General features: G+C 39.0%; 1 protein-coding gene across 9 annotated transcripts in view; it reads left to right on the top strand.

Moving 5' to 3' along the window:
- Window positions 1–19,594, top strand: part of FKTN (fukutin) — a 204,427-nt gene that overhangs the window by 168,069 nt on the left and 16,764 nt on the right. For 8 of the 9 annotated variants that reach the window (XM_012439089.2, XM_012439090.2, XM_012439088.2 and 5 more), the window contains one exon: window positions 8,825–8,942. The exons of the other annotated variant lie outside the window; for it this stretch is intronic. In XM_012439089.2, coding sequence (XP_012294512.2) covers window positions 8,825–8,942 — 118 coding nt within the window. The remainder of the gene's footprint in view (window positions 1–8,824; window positions 8,943–19,594) is intronic. 9 annotated transcript variants of the gene reach the window in all.

Raw genomic sequence — 19,594 nt, 5'->3', positions numbered from 1 at the left:
GGGTAGGCTGCAAAGATTTTTTCCCATTCTGTTGGTTGCCGATTCACTCTATTGACTGTTTCCTTTGCCGTGCAAAAGCTGTGGAGTTTGATTAGGTCCCATTTGTCTATTTTGGCTTTTGTTTCCAATGCTTTTGGTGTTTTGGTCATAAAGTCCTTGCCTACGCCTATGTCCTGAATGGTTTTGCCTAGGTTTCCTTCTAGTGTTTTTATGGTGTTAGGTCTTATGTTTAAGTCTTTAATCCATCTGGAGTCAATTTTAGTGTAAGGTGTCAGGAAGGGGTCCAGTTTCTGCATATGGCTAGCCAGTTTTCCCAACACCACTTATTGAACAGGGAATCCTTTCTCCATTGCTTGTTCTTTTCAGGTTTGTCAAAGATCGGGTGGTTGTAGATATGTTGTGTCGCCTCCGATGCCTCTGTTCTGTTCCATTGGTCTATATCTCTGTTTTGGTACCAGTACCATCCTGTTTTGATTACTGCAGCCTTGTAGTAGAGTTAGATGTCCGGTAGTGTGATGCCTCCCGCTTTGTTCTTTTTGCTTAGAATTGACTTGGCTATGCGGGCTCTCTTTTGGTTCCATATGAAGTTTAAGGTGGTTTTTTCCAGTTCTGTGAGGAAGGTCATTGGTAGCTTGATGGGGATAGCGTTGAATCTGTAAATTACTTTGGGCAGTATGGCCATTTTCACGATATTAATTCTTCCTAACCATGAACATGGAATGTTTCTCCATCTGTTTGTATCCTCTCTTATTTCGTTGAGCAGTGATTTGTAGTTCTCCTTGAAGAGGTCCTTTACGTTCCTTGTTAGTTGTATTCCTAGGTATTTTATTCTCTTTGTAGCAATTGTGAATGGCAGTTCGTTCTTGATTTGGCTCTCTTTAAGTCTGTTATTGGTGTATAGGAATGCTTGTGATTTTTGCACATTGATTTTGTATCCTGAGACTTTGCTGAAGTTGCTTATCAGTTTCAGGAGATTTTGGGCTGAGGTGATAGGATCTTCTAGATATACAATCATGTCGTCTGCAAATAGAGACAATTTGACTTCCTCCTTTTCTAATCGAATACCCTTTATTTCTTTTTCTTGCCTGATTGCTCTGGCTAGAACTTCCAGTACTATATTGAATAGGAGTGGTGAGAGAGGGCATCCTTGTCTAGTGCCAGATTTCAAAGGGAATGCTTCCAGTTTTTGCCCATTCAGTATGATATTGGCTGTCGGTTTGTCATAAATAGCTTTTATTATTTTGAGATACGTTCCGTCGATACCTAGTTTATTGAGAGTTTTTAGCATAAAGGGCTGTTGAATTTTGTCGAAGGCCTTCTCTGCATCAATTGAGATAATCATGTGGTTTTTGTTTTTGGTTCTGTTTATGTGGTGAATTACATTTATAGACTTGCGTATATTGAACCAGCCTTGCATCCCCGGGATGAATCCTACTTGATCATGGTGGATAAGCTTTTCGATGTGTTGTTGTAATCGGCTTGCCAGTATTTTATTGAAGATTTTTACATCTATGTTCATCATGGATATTGGCCTGTAGTTTTCTTTTCTTGTTGAGTCTCTGCCGGGTTTTGGTATTAGGATGATGTTGGTCTCATAAAATGATTTGGGAAGGATTCCCTCTTTTTGGATTATTTGGAATAGTTTCAGTAGGAATGGGACCAGTTCCTCTTTGTATGTCTGGTAGAATTCGGCTGTGAACCCATCTGGGCCTGGGCTTTTTTTGGGTGGTAGGCTCTTAATTGCTGCCTCGACTTCAGACCTTGTTATTGGTCTATTCAGGGTTTCGACTTCTTCCTGGTTTAGGCATGGGAGGAGGCTACTGTCCAGGAATTTATCCATTTCTTCCAGGTTTTCAAATTTATGTGCATAGAGTTGTTTGTAATAATCTCTGATGATGGTTTGAATTTCTGTGGCATCTGTGGCGATATCTCATTTATCATTTTTTATTGCATCTATTTGGTTATTCTCTCTTTTCTTTTTTATTAGTCTGGCTAGTGGTCTGTCTATTTTGTTGATCTTTTCAAAAAACCAGCTCCTGGATTTATTGATTTTTTTGTAGGGTTTTTCGTGTCTCTATCTCCTTCAATTCTGCTTTGATCTTAGTTATTTCTTGTCTTCTGCTAGGTTTTGAGTTTTTTTGATCTTGCTTCTCTAGCTCTTTCAATTTTGATGATAGGGTGTCAATTTTAGTTCTCTCCTTTCTTCTCATGTGGGCACTTATTGCTATATATTTTCCTCTAGAGACTGCTTTAAATGTGTCCCAGAGATTCTGGTATGTGGTGTCTTCGTTCTCGTTGGTTTCGAAGAACATCTTTATATCTGCCTTCATTTCAGTGTTTATCCAGTCAACATTCAGGAGAAAGTTGTTCAATTTCCATGAGGCTGTGCGATTCTGGGTTGGCTTCTGAATTCTGAGTTCTAACTTGATTGCACTGTGGTCTGAGAGACTGTTTGTTATGGTTTCCATTCTTTTGCATTTGCTGAGGAGTGATTTACTTCCAATTATGTGGTCAATTTTAGAGTAGGTGTGATGTGGTGCTGAGAAGAATGTATATTCTGTGGATTTGGGGTGAAGAGTTCTGTAAATGTCTATTAGGTTTGCTTGTTCCAGGTCTGAGTTCAAGTCCTGGATATCCTTGTTAATTTTCTGTCTCGTTGATCTGTCTAATATTGACAATGGTGTGTTGAAGTCTCCCACTATTAATGTGGGGGAGTCTAAGTCTCTTTGCAAGTCTTTAAGAACTTACCTTATGTATCTGGGTGCTCCTGTATTAGGTGCGTATATATTTAGGATCGTTAGCTCTTCTTGTTGCATTGATCCTTTTACCATTATGTAATGTCCTTCTTTGTCTCTTTTGATCTTTGTTGCTTTAAAGTCTATTTTATCAGAGATGAGAATTGCAACTCCTGCTTTTTTTTGCTCTCCATTTGCTTGGTAAATCTTCCTCCATCCCTTTATTTTGAGCCTTTGTGTATCCTTGCATGTGAGGTGGGTTTCCTGGATACAGCACCCTGATGGGTTTTGGCTTTTTATCCAATTTGCCAATCTGTGTCTTTTGATTGGGGCATTTAGTCCATTTACATTTAGGGTTAATATTGTTATGTGTGAGTTTGATCCTGTCATTTTGATGCTAGCTGGCTGTTTTTCCCATTGGTTGATGCAGATTCTTCATTGTGTTGATGCTCTTTACCATTTCGTGCGTTTTTGAAGTGGCTGGTACTGGTTGTTTTTTTCTATGTGTAGTGTCTCCTTCAGGAGCTCTTGTAAAGCTGGTCTGGTGGTGATGAAATCTGTGAGTACTTGCTTGTTCACAAAGGATTTTATTTTTCCTTCACTTATGAAGCTTAGTTTGGCTGGATATGAAATTCTGGGTTGAAAGTTCTTTTCTTTAAGGATGTTGAATATCGACCCCCACTCTCTTCTGGCCTGTAGGGTTTCTGCTGAGAGATCTGCTGTGAGTCTGATGGGTTTCACTTTGTGGGTAACCCGACCTTTCTCTCTGGCTGCCCTTAGTATTTTCTCCTTCATTTCAACCCTGGTGAATCTGATGATTATGTGCCTTGGGGTTGCTCTTCTAGAGGAATATCTTTGTGGTGTTCTCTGTATTTCCTGGACTTGAATATTGGCCTGCCTTGCTAGGTTGGGGAAGTTTTCCTGGATAATATCCTGAAGAGTATTTTCCAGCTTGGATGCATTCTCTTCGTCACATTCAGGTACACCTGTCAAATGTAGATTAGGTCTTTTCACGTAGTCCCATATTTCTTGTTGACTCTGTTCATTCCTTTTTACCTTGTTTTCTCTAATCTTCCCTTCTTGTTTTATTTCATTGAGTTGATCTTCGACTTCTGATATCCTTTCTTCTGCTTGGTCAATTCTGCTGTTGAAACTTGTGCATGCTTCACGAAGTTCTCGTGTTGTGTTTTTCAGCTCCATCAATTCACTCATATTCCTCTTTAAGTTTTCCATTCTCGTTAGCATTTCATCAAGTCTTTTTTCAAGGTTCTTAGTTTCTTTGCATTGGGTTAGAACATGTTCTTTTAGCTGACGGAAGTTTCTTATTATCCACTTTCTGAAAGCTGATTCTCTCATTCCATCACACTCATTCTCCGTCCAGTCTTGTTCCCGTGCTGGTGAGGAGTTATGCTGCCTTGTAGGGGGAGACGTGTTCTGGTGTTGGGTGTTTTCATCCTTTTTGCGCTGGTTTCTTCCCATCTTTGTGGATTTATCCGCCTATTGACTTTGTAGTTGCTGTCTTTCTGATTTTGGTAATTTTAAGTCTGCAGCAGCTGAACTCATAAACACCCTTTTCTTCTCCCCAGGTTTTCTTTCCCAGGGGGTTAGCGCTTTATGCTTTTTGGCTGTGTTGCTACCGTTTTCCCTGCCCACAAGGTGGCAGTCTAGTCACACTCAGCCTGCAGAGGCTTCGCTGAGCTGCTGTGGGCTCCGCCCAGCTTCCGTGTGAGCTTCCCTGCAGTCCTGTGGGTGTAGTTAGAACTGCTTCTGCTATGCTGGCCCGCCTCTGTAGTGACGGAGTCTCTGTAGTGGCAGGTTGTCTTGGTTACGGAAAATTGCCCCGGGAACTGCAGGGTGTTTCCCGATGGAGGACGCCCCTCCCCCACAGAGCTGGACTGTCCCGGGTTCAGCCGTGTTTCCAGAGGGGCCCTCTTTGCCCGGTAATCTCTTGGCTTGCCTCCTTGCCACAGCTCCCCTTGCTGGCCCAGAGGGGACACAGTCTCGTTCACTTTGCTCAAGGAGCCGCTGCTCCCCGCCCCCGGTGCAGGCCGAGCAGCTGCTCTGGTCCAACCAGCGGAGCTGGGAACCCGTGGAACTTCTCCGCCTGTGAATCTCCTGGTCTGTGGGCAGTTAAAATCCGCTGCCCTGTGTGCCGCTGCCTCAGCCGAAGCAGCAGCTCTGAGATTCGTGGCGCTCCCTTGCCCGGGGTCTCCTGGCTTGGCTCCCTGCTTCAGCTCCCCTTGCTGGCTCAGAGGGAACTCTGTCTCTCTTGCTCTGCATAAGAAGCCACTTCCCCCCGCCCAGGGCGTTGGCTGAGTGGCCACGGCACTCAAACCAGCGGTGCTGGCGACCCGTTGGGCTTCTCCTGCTGTGACTCTCCTGGTCTGTGGGCAGTAAAAATCCGTCTGGAAATGCGGCGTCCACTCACCCTCTGCGCCTTCTCTCGGAGCTGCAATCCCGACTTCCTCCTAAGCGACCATCTTGGATCATGGAGTTGTTTCTTAATTTCCTTTTCACGTTACTTATTGCTGCCAGTTCATTTAAAAAATAGCTAGTCCTGCTAAAAACAAAGACAAGTCATCCTCTGTCCCCACAGTAACTCTTTTAGAGTGTTTTCCTTATTTTCCTTCTTCACCCCCAAGTTTTAAGAGGTAAAATGTATGTATAATGGAAAATTTGGGAACATGTTAACATAAAAGAAATTTCTAATCTATTGTTTAGTGACAACTTCTGTTAATGTGTCAGTATATTTCTTTCTATATTTTTTGAATAAATATATTTTTACAGTAAATAAATGTAGTAAGGCTGAATAATGGTTTCTAAAGTTCTCATGGTTTTTAATCCCTGGAACCTGAAATGTTACTGATATGGGAACACGCTCTTTGCATATTTGCAAGTTAAAGATCTTAAGATGAAGAAGTTATCCTGGATTTCTGGTGGGACTGAATGCAGTCACATGTATCCTTTTAAGAGGAAAGCAGAGGGAGATTTGACCACACATCTCAGAGATTAGAATGATATATCCACAAGCCAAGGAATGCTGGTGGCCACCAGAAGCTGAAAATCACAAGGAATGAATTATTTTCTAGTATCTCCAGAGGTAGTGTGGCCCTAGTGACACTTTGATTTTGACTGAATGAGACTGATTTTAAATTTCTCTGTTTTAAGCCACTGAATTTGTTGTAATTTATTACAGTAGTCACAAGAAAGTAACACAGACTTTGGTACCAGGATGTAGTGTGCTGCTGTAACAGATACCTGGGATTAGATAATTGATGGAGGCTACAGGAATTTTGAAGCACATAGTAGAATTATGGATGTTAAAGGCACTTCTGGTGAGGGGTCCGAAGGAAGTGAGGAGTACATTAGACAGAGCCTATAAATATATAGTCTTAGAGAATACATATATTGTTATAAGCAAAATGTTGGTAGGAATATTGTTACAGATGCTGGTGAAGACTTCAAAGGAAATGAGGAACATGATTTTGGGAACTGGAGAAAGGTTATCCTTGTTATGAAGTGGTGGAGACTTAGCCACGCAATTGTTTGCCACAGTTGTGTGGAAAGCATTACTTGTAATCAGTGAATGTGGATGTTTTTGCTGAGGAAATTACCAAGCAAAGTTTTCTAGTTATAGCATGGTTTCTTTTTGATGCTTATAGTAAAGTGCAAGAGAAAAGGGTTAAATTGAGGGAATGAATGTTACTAACCAAATAAAACCCCTCAAAGCCAGGACTCGAACATTTGGGAAATTCTCAGCCTACTGGGACTGCAAAGTTGATAAGGCTGGGATATTCACTCTGGAGAGAAGACCAAGGGTGTGGCTGGACCACTTTTCCTAGTGTTGAAGGGATTGGATGTTTGATTCATGGATCCATTCAGTTGTTACAGCAGAAGCCAGGAATAGAGAGGAGGTTATCCAAGAAAGATCTGTGGAAGACTCTCTTTGTCTAGTGACATGGATTGCTGTGCATACACAGGAGACCCACTGGGGATTTGGAAATATTAAATCAGAAGAAACACTGCCAACTTGGACTGAAAGGAGAAAGATAGGATTAAATGAAAGAAGGCTGTCAGACTTAAAATTCTGAAGGCCAGAATCAGGCTGATAAAACTGCTCAACTACAAACATATGCTTGGAAAAGGAAGAATGACTTCATGGTAGGAGCTACTGGCCCTGAGGCCTGAGGCCAGGCCATAGGTTGGATTCGGGTGCAGAGACCAGAACCATCAATGTAGAGGGTGAAGATGTGGATTCACCTCAAGCCGCAGAAGATTATTCTCACGTCTTGAATCCTAATGGAATTTGCCCTTCTGGTTATTGAAATGGCTTGGGACTACTGAACCTTTTTCTTTCTCTTTTATCTCTTTTGGAATGGCAATATCTATAACTGTTATCCAATGCTTATTTCACCATTGCATTTTGGAAGCAGATAACTTGTTTGCTAGTTTCAGAGAAACTAATATATAAGTATAAGAATTTTCTAAATACATCCTAATCTTTTTAACAAATCTCATACTCCAGTTTTAAGTGGACTTTTTTCCTAAATTTCAGCCCCTTCTCTAATGCCTTGCTCCAATGCGTTGTTTATGAAATCCTTGTTCCTTAGATTCAGCCCTTAAGAGAATACAACCCAAAATGGTAGATGTGTATGCCAAGGCGATGTATGCAATGAGCCACTGTGGTACAGAAAACAAACTGTGAGAAAGAGTAGCAAAATAACCTTCCATGTTTTTATCTAATTTTTCAAAAATTTTAATTCTGTGTACATTTTATAATACAGTTTTACACGTATATAATTTCTAAATTAATTGTTAATCATAATTTGGGAATATTATAAAACTTTTTTTTTAGCCAATAGAGATGCACAATCAAAAAGGTTTAGAGACCATTGTTCTAAAACATGACTGTTGGCCGTGCATTTGGTGGTCCTGCGGATGTGTTTCTTGCTTCAACGGTGTTTGGATGGAACAGATCTGGGGACTAAAAAAAAAAAAAAGAAAACAATAAAATAAAATAAAACATGACAGTCATATTGTTAAGCAAGATCCAGAACCTGAAAAAGACAAGGAATGGATTCTTTCTTAGAGTCTCTGGAGGTAGTGTGGCCCTACTGACACTTGATTTTAACCGAGTAATACTAATTTTAAATTTTTCTGTTTTAAGCCACTGAATTTGTTGTAATTTATTACAGTAGCCACAGGAAAGTAATACAGGTTTGGTCTATTGTCAAAACCTAACCCTGTTTGGAACTTAGTCCTCAGCTTGTAATAATTAAATAAAATTTTAATAAAATGGCTTATAGGAACCTTTAGATTTGTCGTATTTTGCAGTGTGGCATTCCTAGAGTTTATCATTTATCTTTTTTACTTGTAAGATGGAGAGCTAGACAATGATTTGTTGCTGAGATATGCTTTAAATATGTGGCAAATATATAACATAAAGTAATACTTCTTATTTGGTAGATTAGCATCTCATTTCAGACTTTACAATTTAAGCATTAATATATTAGCTAAAACTAATATGCTGTGCTAGAGTTAGCTAAATGATGTCCTGAAGATGGCTTTTACCGTTTTGTGATAACCAGTTGTGTGCATCTCTCCCCTTCGACACAGTAACCTGTCATTGGCCATGATGGGAGTATTTACATCATGGAAATGGGCAAATGCTAAAAATTCAGGCTTTCTTTTCCTCCAATCTACCCTGTGAGCTTTTTAGCATTGTAAGGTTTTAAATCACTAATTCCAGATCATGTTGTAGAACCTGGAACTTTGAAATCCTTTATGAAAAAACTGTTATATGGCCAAATATGTTTCAGAAATACTGGATATAGAAATGTACTCTTTTTGTTGGAGAGTCGGAATATGTATGGTTATTCTAAAATCTATAGTTTATGCTGTGAAGAAGGGTATTTAACTTTGTATAACTCAGCATTTTCAACACTTGTTTAAAGTGTATTAACAAAACTCATCTTTGCATTACATCTATTAATGGCTTATTAAATTACTGTTTTGCAGAGCACTCTTTGGGAAAGATAGAGATAGATCGTATTTATTCCTTGCTGATTTAAAATGTGTTTCATTTTCAGCCCTTCCAAGGTAACCCTGCTGGGGTCGATTATCTTTACATTCCAGCACACCCAACATCTGGCAATATCAAAGCATAATCTTATGTTCCTTTATACCATCTTTATTGTGGCCACAAAGGTAAGAATTCAAAGTACCTATAATTATTACAAATCCTGTATGACATTCCCCTTTGATACAATTCTGCATCCTGGGCAAGTAAGAGGAACATTTATTTATTGTTGTTAGCTAGGAAGAAGAATTTGGGGAGGTTTACGCAGCACATCCATGACTTTCTGAAACTTAGATTTTCTGTGATTTCTCATTTGCTTTATGCCAGGGCTATCAGGAAACACTTGCACATAGCCTAGTAGTGTATTGGAGAACAGAGGGTAGTGGAAATAGCCAAGGCTGATCAGAGACTGCAAAGATGATACTGTCTCATTTGTAAAATGAGTTACTTGAGATAGGTATTCTCTAAATTTCCTTTAAGCTCTAAAATTTCAAATATTTTATCTTAGGACATATTTATGGTTATTCTTTTCTATTAATATTGCCTGGGTGGAAGCTTTATTCCTTTTTGAAGATAGGTTAGAGACCAGTAGTCTTGGGTTCAAATCCCAGTTTTGCTGCCTAATCCCTGAATAGGCAAGCCACTTAATGTCTTTGAATCCTAATTTTCTCATCTTCATTGTACAACTGTTGAGAGGATTGGAGAGGATGCATGCCTTTCTGTCACTGTATCCGATATGTCTTATGAATTTTATTGAATTTTATATCATGAGACTAGTTCTGATTATTCTTACCATGATTAAGTATTGTTCCCTATTCACAAGTAGACAATTGATTTTATAATAAGATTATTTAAGCCTATGATCACCTCTATTTTAGAGTAGACATTTTTGGTTAAAACTTATCTACAGGATTTTTAAAAGGAAAACAGGATAGATTATGTAAGTATGTGTCTTAGAAAGAACGAAGTCACTGTATGAATCATTTATTTTTGTTTCGGTAGTCTCTGAAATGGAGATGGTCTGTGGCTGTAATTCAAGTAACAAATACTGGAGGCAAAATCTCTTCACATGTGGTCTCTTCTAGTCCTCAAAGTTTGAGCTGTATATATTTTTTCTAACAGCTTCATTGAGATATATTTTTCATACTGTGTTAGTCTGTTCTCATGCTGCTAATGAAGACATACCTGAGACTGGGTAATTTATAAAGAGAAAGAGTGTAATGGATTCACATTTCCCCATGGCTGAGGAGGCCTCACTGTCACGGCAGAAGGCAGAGGAGGAGCAAAGGTTCATCTTACATGGTGACAGGCAAGAGAACTTGCGCAGGGGAACTCCCATTTATAAAACCATCAGATTTTGTGAGACTTATTCACTATCACAAGAATAGCATCGGAAAGACCCTCATGATTCTGTTACCGTCATCTGGCCTTGCCCTTGACACAGGGATTATTACAATTCAAGGTGAGATTTGCGTGTGGAGATAGGAGTGATATATTGTTTGAGTCAAACCATATTGTGTATCATATAATTCACTTTAAGTGTATAATTGAATAGTTTTTTACTATATTCATGGAATTGTGCAATTATCACTACAAATCAATATTAGAACATTTTTATCACTCCAAAAAGAAACATCATATTCTTTAGAAATCATTTCATATTTTCCTCAGCTGGAAAGCTGTAGCCCATTTTATTTATCCGTTTATCAATTGATAGACATTTTGATTGTCTCATGTTTTGGCTAGTATGAATAATGAGTTTTGAACATTCATGTAAAAATTTTTGTGTGGACATGTGATTCATTTCTCTTGAGTGTATCATCTATGAATGAAATTTTTAGGCCATATGTTAATTCTGTGTTTATCCCTTTGAGGAGCTGACAGATTGTTTTCCAAAGTGGCTTTATCTTTTTATATTCCCACCAGCAATGTATGAGATTTCCAATTTCACCACACCATTACTAGCTCATATTATTGTTTGTCTTTTTTATCATAGCCACCCTAGTGGGTGAGAAGTGGCATCTCATTGTGGTTTTGATGTACATTTCCCAGATGACTGATAATGCTGAATATCTTTTTTGTGCTTGTTAGCAATTTGTGTTCTTCTTTGGAAAAATACCTAGTCAGATCATTTGCCCATTTTAAATTTATGTTGAGTTTTCCTGTTGAGTTGTAAAATTAATTTCATATTTTGGATACTAGAACCTTATCAGACTTAATGATTTGCAGATATTTTCTTCCATTCCGTAAGTTTTTTTTCACTGATAGTTTCCTTAGAAGCACAAATTGGTAAAATTTTGATGTAGGCTAGGCGCCATGGCTCGTATCTGTAATCTCAGCACTTTGGGAGGCCGAGGTGAGCAGATCACCTGAGGTCAGGAGTTTGAGACCAGACTAGCCAACATAGTGAAACCCCATCTCTACTAAAAATATAAAAATTAGCCAGGTGTGGTGGTGGGTGTCTGTAAACTGAGCTACTCAGGAGGCTGAGGCAGGAGAAACGCTTGAACCAGGGAGGCAGAGGTTCATTGAGTTGAGATTGCACCACTGCACTTGAGCCTGGGCAATAGAGAAAGACTGTCACACACAAAAAATTTTTTTTTTATTTAATGAAGTTCAGTTTACTCTTTTGTTGTGTATTCTTTGTGTGTCATAGCTAAGAAACCGTTGACAAATCTAAGGTCATGAAGATTTGCCTCTATATTTTCCTCAAGAGTTTTGTAGTTTTAGCTCTTGTGTTTAGGTTTATGATCTGTTTTGGGTTAAGTTTTGTGTATCGTATGATGAACAGTCCAACTTTTTTCATGCGGATATCTAGTTGTCCCAGCACGATTTATTATAAAAACAATTCTTTACCTTTGTGAATTGCCTTTACAATCTTGTCAAAAATCAGTTGACTGTAAACTTGAGGGTTTATTTCTGGATTCTCAATTTTATTCCATTCACATGTGTTCCCGTCCTTATGCTATTACCACTATGTCTTAATTGTTGTAGCTTTGTAGTTAGTTTTGAAATCAAGAAGTGTGACTCTGGTAGGATCCAAGATGGCTGATTAGAAGCAGCTGTGGTCCACAGCACTCACGGAGAGGAGTGAAAAGGGGAGAGAGTGAATTCAGCACCTTCAACTGAGATATCGAGGTTCTTGCATTGGGACTGTCTAGGCAGACACCTCAACCCGTGGAGAAGGAAGAAGAGCAGTGGGGTCGGGGATGATGGCTCACCCAGGAGCAGCATGGAGCCAAAGGAACTGCCACAGCCAGCCAAGGGAAGTGGTGAGTGATTATGCAGCCTTGTCCAGGAAGCCATGCTTTTCTCACAGACCTTTGCAACCTGCGGATCAGGAATTAGGAGATCCCCTTATGAGCCCATGCCACCAGTGTCTTGGGTTTGATACACAGAGTTGTGTGAAGTTTTGGCAGAGCAGCCACTCAGGCATACACAGAGACCCAGGAGTTTTATATACTCTGGCCCTGGGGTCCCCAGCAAACAAGGAAATTCATCTATACATATCCCTAGGAAGGGGTTGAATCCAGAGAGCCAAGCAGCATCGTTCTGCAGGCCCCTCTTCCATGGCACCTCACAATTCAAGCCCATGGGCGTGGGTTCCAGCCTGCCAGCAGCAGCAGGCTAGAATCTGCCTGAGACAGGTCTGAGTTCCTGAGGGGAGGAGTGGCTGGCATCTGTAAGGTTTGGTTGACTCAGCCGTTCTAGCTTGCTGGCTTTGGAGAATACAGACAGTCTGGATGCACAATGCAGTACAGCTGCCTTGGCAGATCATGGCCAGTTTGCTTCTTTAAGCAGGACCCCGATCCATTTATCCTCACTGGTCGGGACCTTCCTGTGGAGGCTTCAACTACTTCAGCAGGGGTTCTGTTGGGACGTAACTGTCACGGGGAGGAGTGGCCACCATCTGTGTTGGTCAGTAGACTCAGCCGCTCTAGCCTGCTGGCTTTGGAGAATACAAATGTTACAGATAGGAAAGGGTTTCCCCGCAGTACAGCACAACTGCTTTGCTAGATCATAACCAGACTGCTTCTTTAAGCAGGACCCTGATCCATTCCTCTTCACTGGACAGGACCTCCTTGCAGGGACTTTATCCGTTCTAGCCAGGGTTCTCCATCTCTCCCTGGGATGGAGCTCCTGGAGGAAGGGCCATCTGCCATCTCTGTGGTTTGATTGACTCGTCCATTCTAGGCTGCCGGCTTTGGAACACCCCAATGATTTGGACAAGGAAGGGTCCCCCCACCCAGCAGAGTACATCTCTTCTACCAAAAAGCAGCCAGATTGTTTTTTTAAGCGGGTCCCTGATTCTGTTCCTCCTGACTGGGTGAGACCTCCCAACAGGGGTCTCCAGCCACCTCCTACAGGTGTGTTCAGTCCAGCAGCAGGTCAGTACTCCCCTGGGATGGAGCTTCTAGAGGAAGGCGCTGGCTGCCATCTTTGCTGTTTCATAGCCTTCACTGATGATACCTTCACGTTTGGGAAAAAACAAGGCAAGAAGGGTCTGGAGTGGACCCCCAGCAAACTGCAGCAGCCCTACAGTAGACTGGCCTGACTATTAAACAGAAAACAACAATATCAACGAAAAAGATACCACAAAAACCCCATTCAAAGGTCAGCAGCCTCAAAGATTGAAGGTAGGTAAGCCCACAAAGATGAGAAGGAATCAACACAAAAACAATGAAAACTCAGAAAGCCAGAGTGCCTCTTCTGCCCCAAATGACTGCAGCATCTCTGCAGCAAGGGCATAGAACTAGGCTGAGGCTGAGATGGCTGACTTGACAAAAGTAGGCTTCAGAAGGTGGGTAATAATGAACTTCACTGAGCTAAGGGAGCATGTTCTAACCCAATGCAAAGAAGCTAAGAATCCAGATAAAAATCCAGAGGTGATAGCCAGAATAGCCAGTTTAGAGAAGAACATAACCAACCTGATTGAGCTGAAAAACACAAGATGAGAACTTCACAATGCAATCACAAGTATCAATAGCAGAATAGATGAAGTGGAGGAAAGAATCTCAGAACTTGAAGACTATCTTTCTGAAATAAGACCGGCAGATAAAAAAATAGACAAAAAATAATGAAAAAGAATGAACAAAACCTCAGAAATATGGGATTATGTAAAGAGACTAAACCTATGACTGATTAGAGTACTTGAAAGAGATGAGGAGAATGGAACCAAGTTGGAAAACATACTTCAGGATAATATACAGGAGGAATTCCCTCACCTAACAAGACAAGCCAACATTCAAATTCAGGAAATCCAGGGAACCCCCCAGTAAGATACTCCATGAGAAGATCAGTCCCAAGACACATAATCATCGGATTCTCCAAGGTTGAAATGAATGAAAAAATGTTAAGGACAGCCGGAGAGAAAGACCAGGTCACCATCAAAGGGAAACCCAGCAGACTTAACAGCAGACCTCTTAGTGGAAACCCTGCAAGTCAGAAAAGATTGGGGGCCAATATTCAACATTCTTAAAGAAGAGAATTTCCAATGCAGAATTTCATATCCAGCCAAACTAAGCTTCATAATTGAAGGAGAAATAAGATCCTTTTCAGACAACCAAATGCTGAGGGAATTCATTGCCACCAGGCCTGGCTTGCAAGAGTTCCTGAAGTAAGTACTAAATATGGAAAGAAAAAAATCATTACCAGCCACTACAGAAACACACTGAAACAGATCAGTGACACTGTGAAGCAACCACATAAACAAGTCTGCAAAATAACCAGCTAGCATCATGATGACAGGGTCAAATATACATACAACAATACTAACCTTAAATGTAAATGGGCTAGATGCCCCAATTTAAAGACACAGAATGACAAGCTGGATAAAAAACAAAGACCCATCAGTATGCTGTGTTTAAGAGACTCATCTTCTGAGCAAAGACACACATAGGCTCAAAATAAAGGGTTGGAGGAAAATTTACCAAGCAAATGGAAAACAGAGAAAAGCAGGGGTGCAATCCTAGTTTCAGACAAAACAGACTTTAAAACCAACAAAGATCAAAAAAGACAAAGAAGGGCATTACACAGTGTTAAAGGGTTCAATTGAACAAGAAGAGCTAACTATTCTAAATAGTTATGAACTCAATAAAGGAACACCCAGATTCATAAAGTGAGTTCTTAGAGAACTACAAAGAGACCTAGACTCCCACACAATAATAATAGGAGACTTTAACACCTCACTGACAATATTAGACTGATCATTGACACAGAAAATTAACAGAGATATTCAGGACCTGACCTCAGATCTGGATCAAGCAGACCTGTTAGATATCTACAGAACTCTCCACTCAAAAACAACAGAATATGGATTTTTCTCATTGCTGGACAGCACTTAATATAAAACTGACCACATAATTGGAAGTAAAACACTCCTCAGCAAATGTAAAAGAACTAAAATAATAACTTACAGTCTCTCAGACCACAGCAAAATCAAATTAGAACTCAAGATTAAGAAATGCACTCAAAACCAGACAACTACGTGGAAATTGAACAACCTGCTCCTGAATGACTCTTGGGTAAATCATGAAATTAAGGCAGAAATCAAGAAGTTCTTTGAAACTAATGAGAACAAAAAGACAGCATACCAGAATCTCTTGGATGCAGCTAAAGCAGTGTTAAAATTTATAGCACTATAATAGAGAAATTTATAGCACTAAATGCCCACATCAAAAACTAGAGAGATTTCAACTTAACAACCTATCACCTCAACTAAAAGAACTAGAGAACCAAGAGCAAACCCCAAAGCTAGCAGAAGACAAATAATCAAGATCAGAGCTGAACTGAAGGAGATAGAGACATGAAAAACCCTTCAAAAAAAAAATTAATGAATCCATGAGCTGGTTTTTGGAAAACATTTATAGACTGCTAGCTAAACTAATAAAGAAAAACAGAGAAGAATCAAATAAACACAATCAGAAATGATAAGGGGGATATCACCACTGACCCCACAGAAATATGAACGACCATCTATACTATAGAGAATACTATACTATATACTATAAACAGAGATTACTGTAAACACCTCTATGCAAATAAACTAGGAAATCCAGAAGAAATGGATAAATTCCTGGACACACACACCCTCGCAAGACTGAACCAGGAAGAAGTTGAAACCCCAAATAGACCGGTAATGAGTTCTTAAATTGAGACAGTAATAAATAGCCTACCAACCAAAAAAAGCCCAGGACCAGATGGATTCACATGAACATTCTTATCTTTTTCTTGATCCTAGGGAGAAAGTATTTTGTATTTCACTATTAAGTATAATGTTGGCTATGGGTCTTTTCTAGATGCCTTTTAGCAGAGTGGGAAGTTAGTTCCCTTCTACTTCTAGTTTGCAGAATGGGTGAGAGATGTATTATTTTTGAGTTTCTAAAACTTTATAAAGAAAATGAATGTGTATTGTGGGTTTGGTGAGAATAAATAACACTGGCATCTTACATTTTCTTGAGTCATAGGAACAGTTTTTGTTCATGGCCTAATTTGTGGAATAAAAATGATAATTTTTCTTACAATTGTTGCTGGATATAAAGTTCTGTATTTTAACATCCAAACTTAAACACCATACTGCAATGTAATAATAATAAAGATATTTAAAAATAGGAAGACATACAATGTTGAACTTCTCTTAAAATATTTCTCAACATTTTCCCAATTAGAAAGTATATCCACCAGTTTCTATATAGAATATTCATTTTTAACTCATTCTTTTACCCAAATCCCATTTAGATTTTACTGATACTGATATTTGATAATTTTAATCATTATTTTTTTTTATTTTTTAAACTTTATTTCAGTAGTTTTTGGGGAACAGGTGTTTTTTGGCTACATGGATAAGTTCTTTAGTTGTAATTTCTGAGATTTTGGTACACCTGTCACCTGAGCAGTGTATATTGTACCCAATGTGTAGTCTTTTGTCCTTCACCTGCTCCTGCTCTTCCCCTGGAGTCCTCAGAGTCCCTTGTATCATTCTTATGCCTTTGCATCCTCACAGCTTAGCTTCCACTTGTAAGAGAGAACATACAATATTTGGTTTTTCATTCTTGAGTTACTTCAGTTAGAGTAATGGTCTTCAACTTCATCCAGGTTGCTGCAAATGCCATTATTTTATTCCTTTTTATGACTGATTAGTATTCCATGGTGTATATATACCACATTTTCTTTATCCACTTCTTGGTTGATGGACATTTAGGCTGGTTCCATATTTTTGCAATTGCTAATTGTGGTCCTATAGACATGAATTTGCAAATGTCTTTTTCATATAATGACTTCTTTTCCTCTATGGAGATAACCAGTTGTGGGATTATTGATTGGATCAAATGGTAGTTCTACTTTTAGTTCTTTAAAGAATCTTCATACTGTTTTCCGTAGTAGTTGTACTAGTTTATATTCCCACCAGCAGGGTACAAGTGTTCCCTTTTAAACCACTCTACACCAATATTTTAAAAATATTTAAAAATAAAAATGATTTGAAAAAAGATTGAGAAATATGGATTATCTATTGGCTGCTCAGTATAAGGAGTAATTGTGAAATACAGCTATTGTGAAATAAAGCAGAAGGAATGGTAAAGAATGACTAAAAGTGAAAGAGGCTGTTGGGTTTTGAAATTAAGAGATATATGGTGACCTTGGTAAAAGCAATTTCAGTGGACTCGTAAGGGATAGAAAAATGGTTGTAATTCATTGAGGTGAATAAAAAAGTGAAGATGAAGAGTATAAACTATTTTAAAGGGATTTGGAGGAAGTGTAAACAGGAATAAAACTTGGGAGAGCAGTTTGGCAGTATCTGACAAGGTTGAAGATTCATTTATCTGTGACCTGTTAACTCCATTTTTAGGTATAACCAACAGCAGTGTTTCCAAGGTATAGTACAGGGCCCAACTTTATCAGGATAACTTTTAAAAAAAAGCAAAGTAGCATTTAGTTATTTATTTATGAAATCATTAGAAGTGAGCTCCTTTAAAATGTTTTAAAAATCAACTTTTATGCATATTAAACTATATTCATGGATAATAAAGTACATTCAGTGTGGGAGTACATTTTGATGAGTTTTGAAAAATTTGTACATCTGTGTAATCACTACCACAGTCAAGGTATGAAACATTTCTATCACTTCAGAAAATTCCCTTGTACCTTACTCTAGGAAATCCCAGCCACTACCCATAGCCCCAGTATACCATTTATCTACTTTCTATCACTACAGATTAGACTTAGACTTGTCTTTTCTGTAGTTTTATATAGTCATATAGTATGTACTCATTTTGTTTTTGAGATGTACCCATGTAATTGCATATGCCTAAGTAGTATTAGGTACCACAATTTGTTTATCCAGTTATCTGTTGATTGATTTTGGTGTATTTCCAGCTTTTGAATATTTGAAAAAGGTTGTTATAAATAAAGCTGCTATGAATATGTGTACATACATATGTATTTTCATTTCACTTAATAACTAGGAGTAGAATTGCTGGGTCATATGAAAAGCATATGTTTAACTTTTTAAGAAACTGCTACACTAGTTTTCAAAACGGTTGTATCATTTTACATTTCCACCAGCAATATATGAGAATTCTAATTGTCCTAGATCCTTGCTAATTATTTGGTGTTATCAGTCATTTTAATTTTAGCATTTTATAGGTATGAAGTGGTGTTGTATTGTAGTTTTATTTTGCATTTCTCTGATGGCTAGAGACTTGAGCATCTTTTCATGTGTTTACTGGCCATTCATACGTCGTCTTTTGAACAATGTCTGTTTAAGTTATTTTGTCCATTAAAATTGTATTATTATTGAGTTGTAACAGTTCTCTATATATTCAGAATATCAATTTTTGGTGAGATACATGTATTGCAAATAATTTTCTCCCAGTTTATGCTGTTCCTTTTTATTTCTTTAATGTCTTTTTTTTTTAATTTTTTTTTTTTATTGCATTTTAGGTTTTGGGGTACATGTGAAAAACATGCAAGGTTGTTGCATAGGTGCATACGTGGCAGTGTGATTTGCTGCCTTCCTCCCCTTCACCTATATCTGGCATTTCTCCCCATGCTATCCCTCCCCAGCTCCCCACCCCCCCGCTGTCCCCCCCACTCCCCGCAACAGACCCCCGTGTATAGTGCTCCCCTCCCTGTGTCCATGTGTTCTCCTTGTTCAACACCCGCCTATGAGTGAGAACATGTGGTGTTTGATTTTGTGTTCTTGTGTCAGTTTGCCGAGAATGATGGTTTCCAGGTTCATCCATGTCCCTACAAAGGACGCAAACGCCTCGTTTTTAATGGCTGCATAATATTCCATGGTGTATATGTGCCACATTTTTCCTGTCCAGTCTATCATCGATGGGCATTTGGGTTGGTTCCAGGTCTTTGCTATTGTAAACTGTGCTGCAATGAACATTCGTGTGCATGTGTCCTTATAGTAGAACGATTTATAATCCTTGGGATATATGCCCAGTAATGGGATTGCTGGGTCAAATGGAAGTTCTATTTCTAGGTCCTTCAGGAATCGCCACATTGTTTTCCACAATGGTTGAACTAATTTACACTCCCACCAACAGTGTAAAAGTGTTCCTATTTCTCCACATCCTCTCCAGCATCTGTTGTCTCCAGATTTTTTAATGATTGACATTCTAACTGGCGTGAGATGGTATCTCAATGTAGTTTTGATTTGCATTTCTCTAATGACCAGTGATGATGAGCATTTTTTCATATGTTTGTTGGCCTCATGTATGTCTTCTTTTGTAAAGTATCTGTTCATATCCTTTGCCCATTTTTGAATGGGCTT

The sequence above is a fragment of the Aotus nancymaae genome, unplaced genomic scaffold (assembly GCF_030222135.1).
Source record: "Aotus nancymaae isolate 86718 unplaced genomic scaffold, 86718_ANA_hifiasm-v0.15.2.pri h1tg000003l, whole genome shotgun sequence".
NCBI classification, from domain to species: domain Eukaryota; kingdom Metazoa; phylum Chordata; class Mammalia; order Primates; family Aotidae; genus Aotus; species Aotus nancymaae.
The sequence above is the reverse complement of the archived record's forward strand: the minus strand, read 5'-3'. Positions and strand labels throughout refer to the sequence as shown.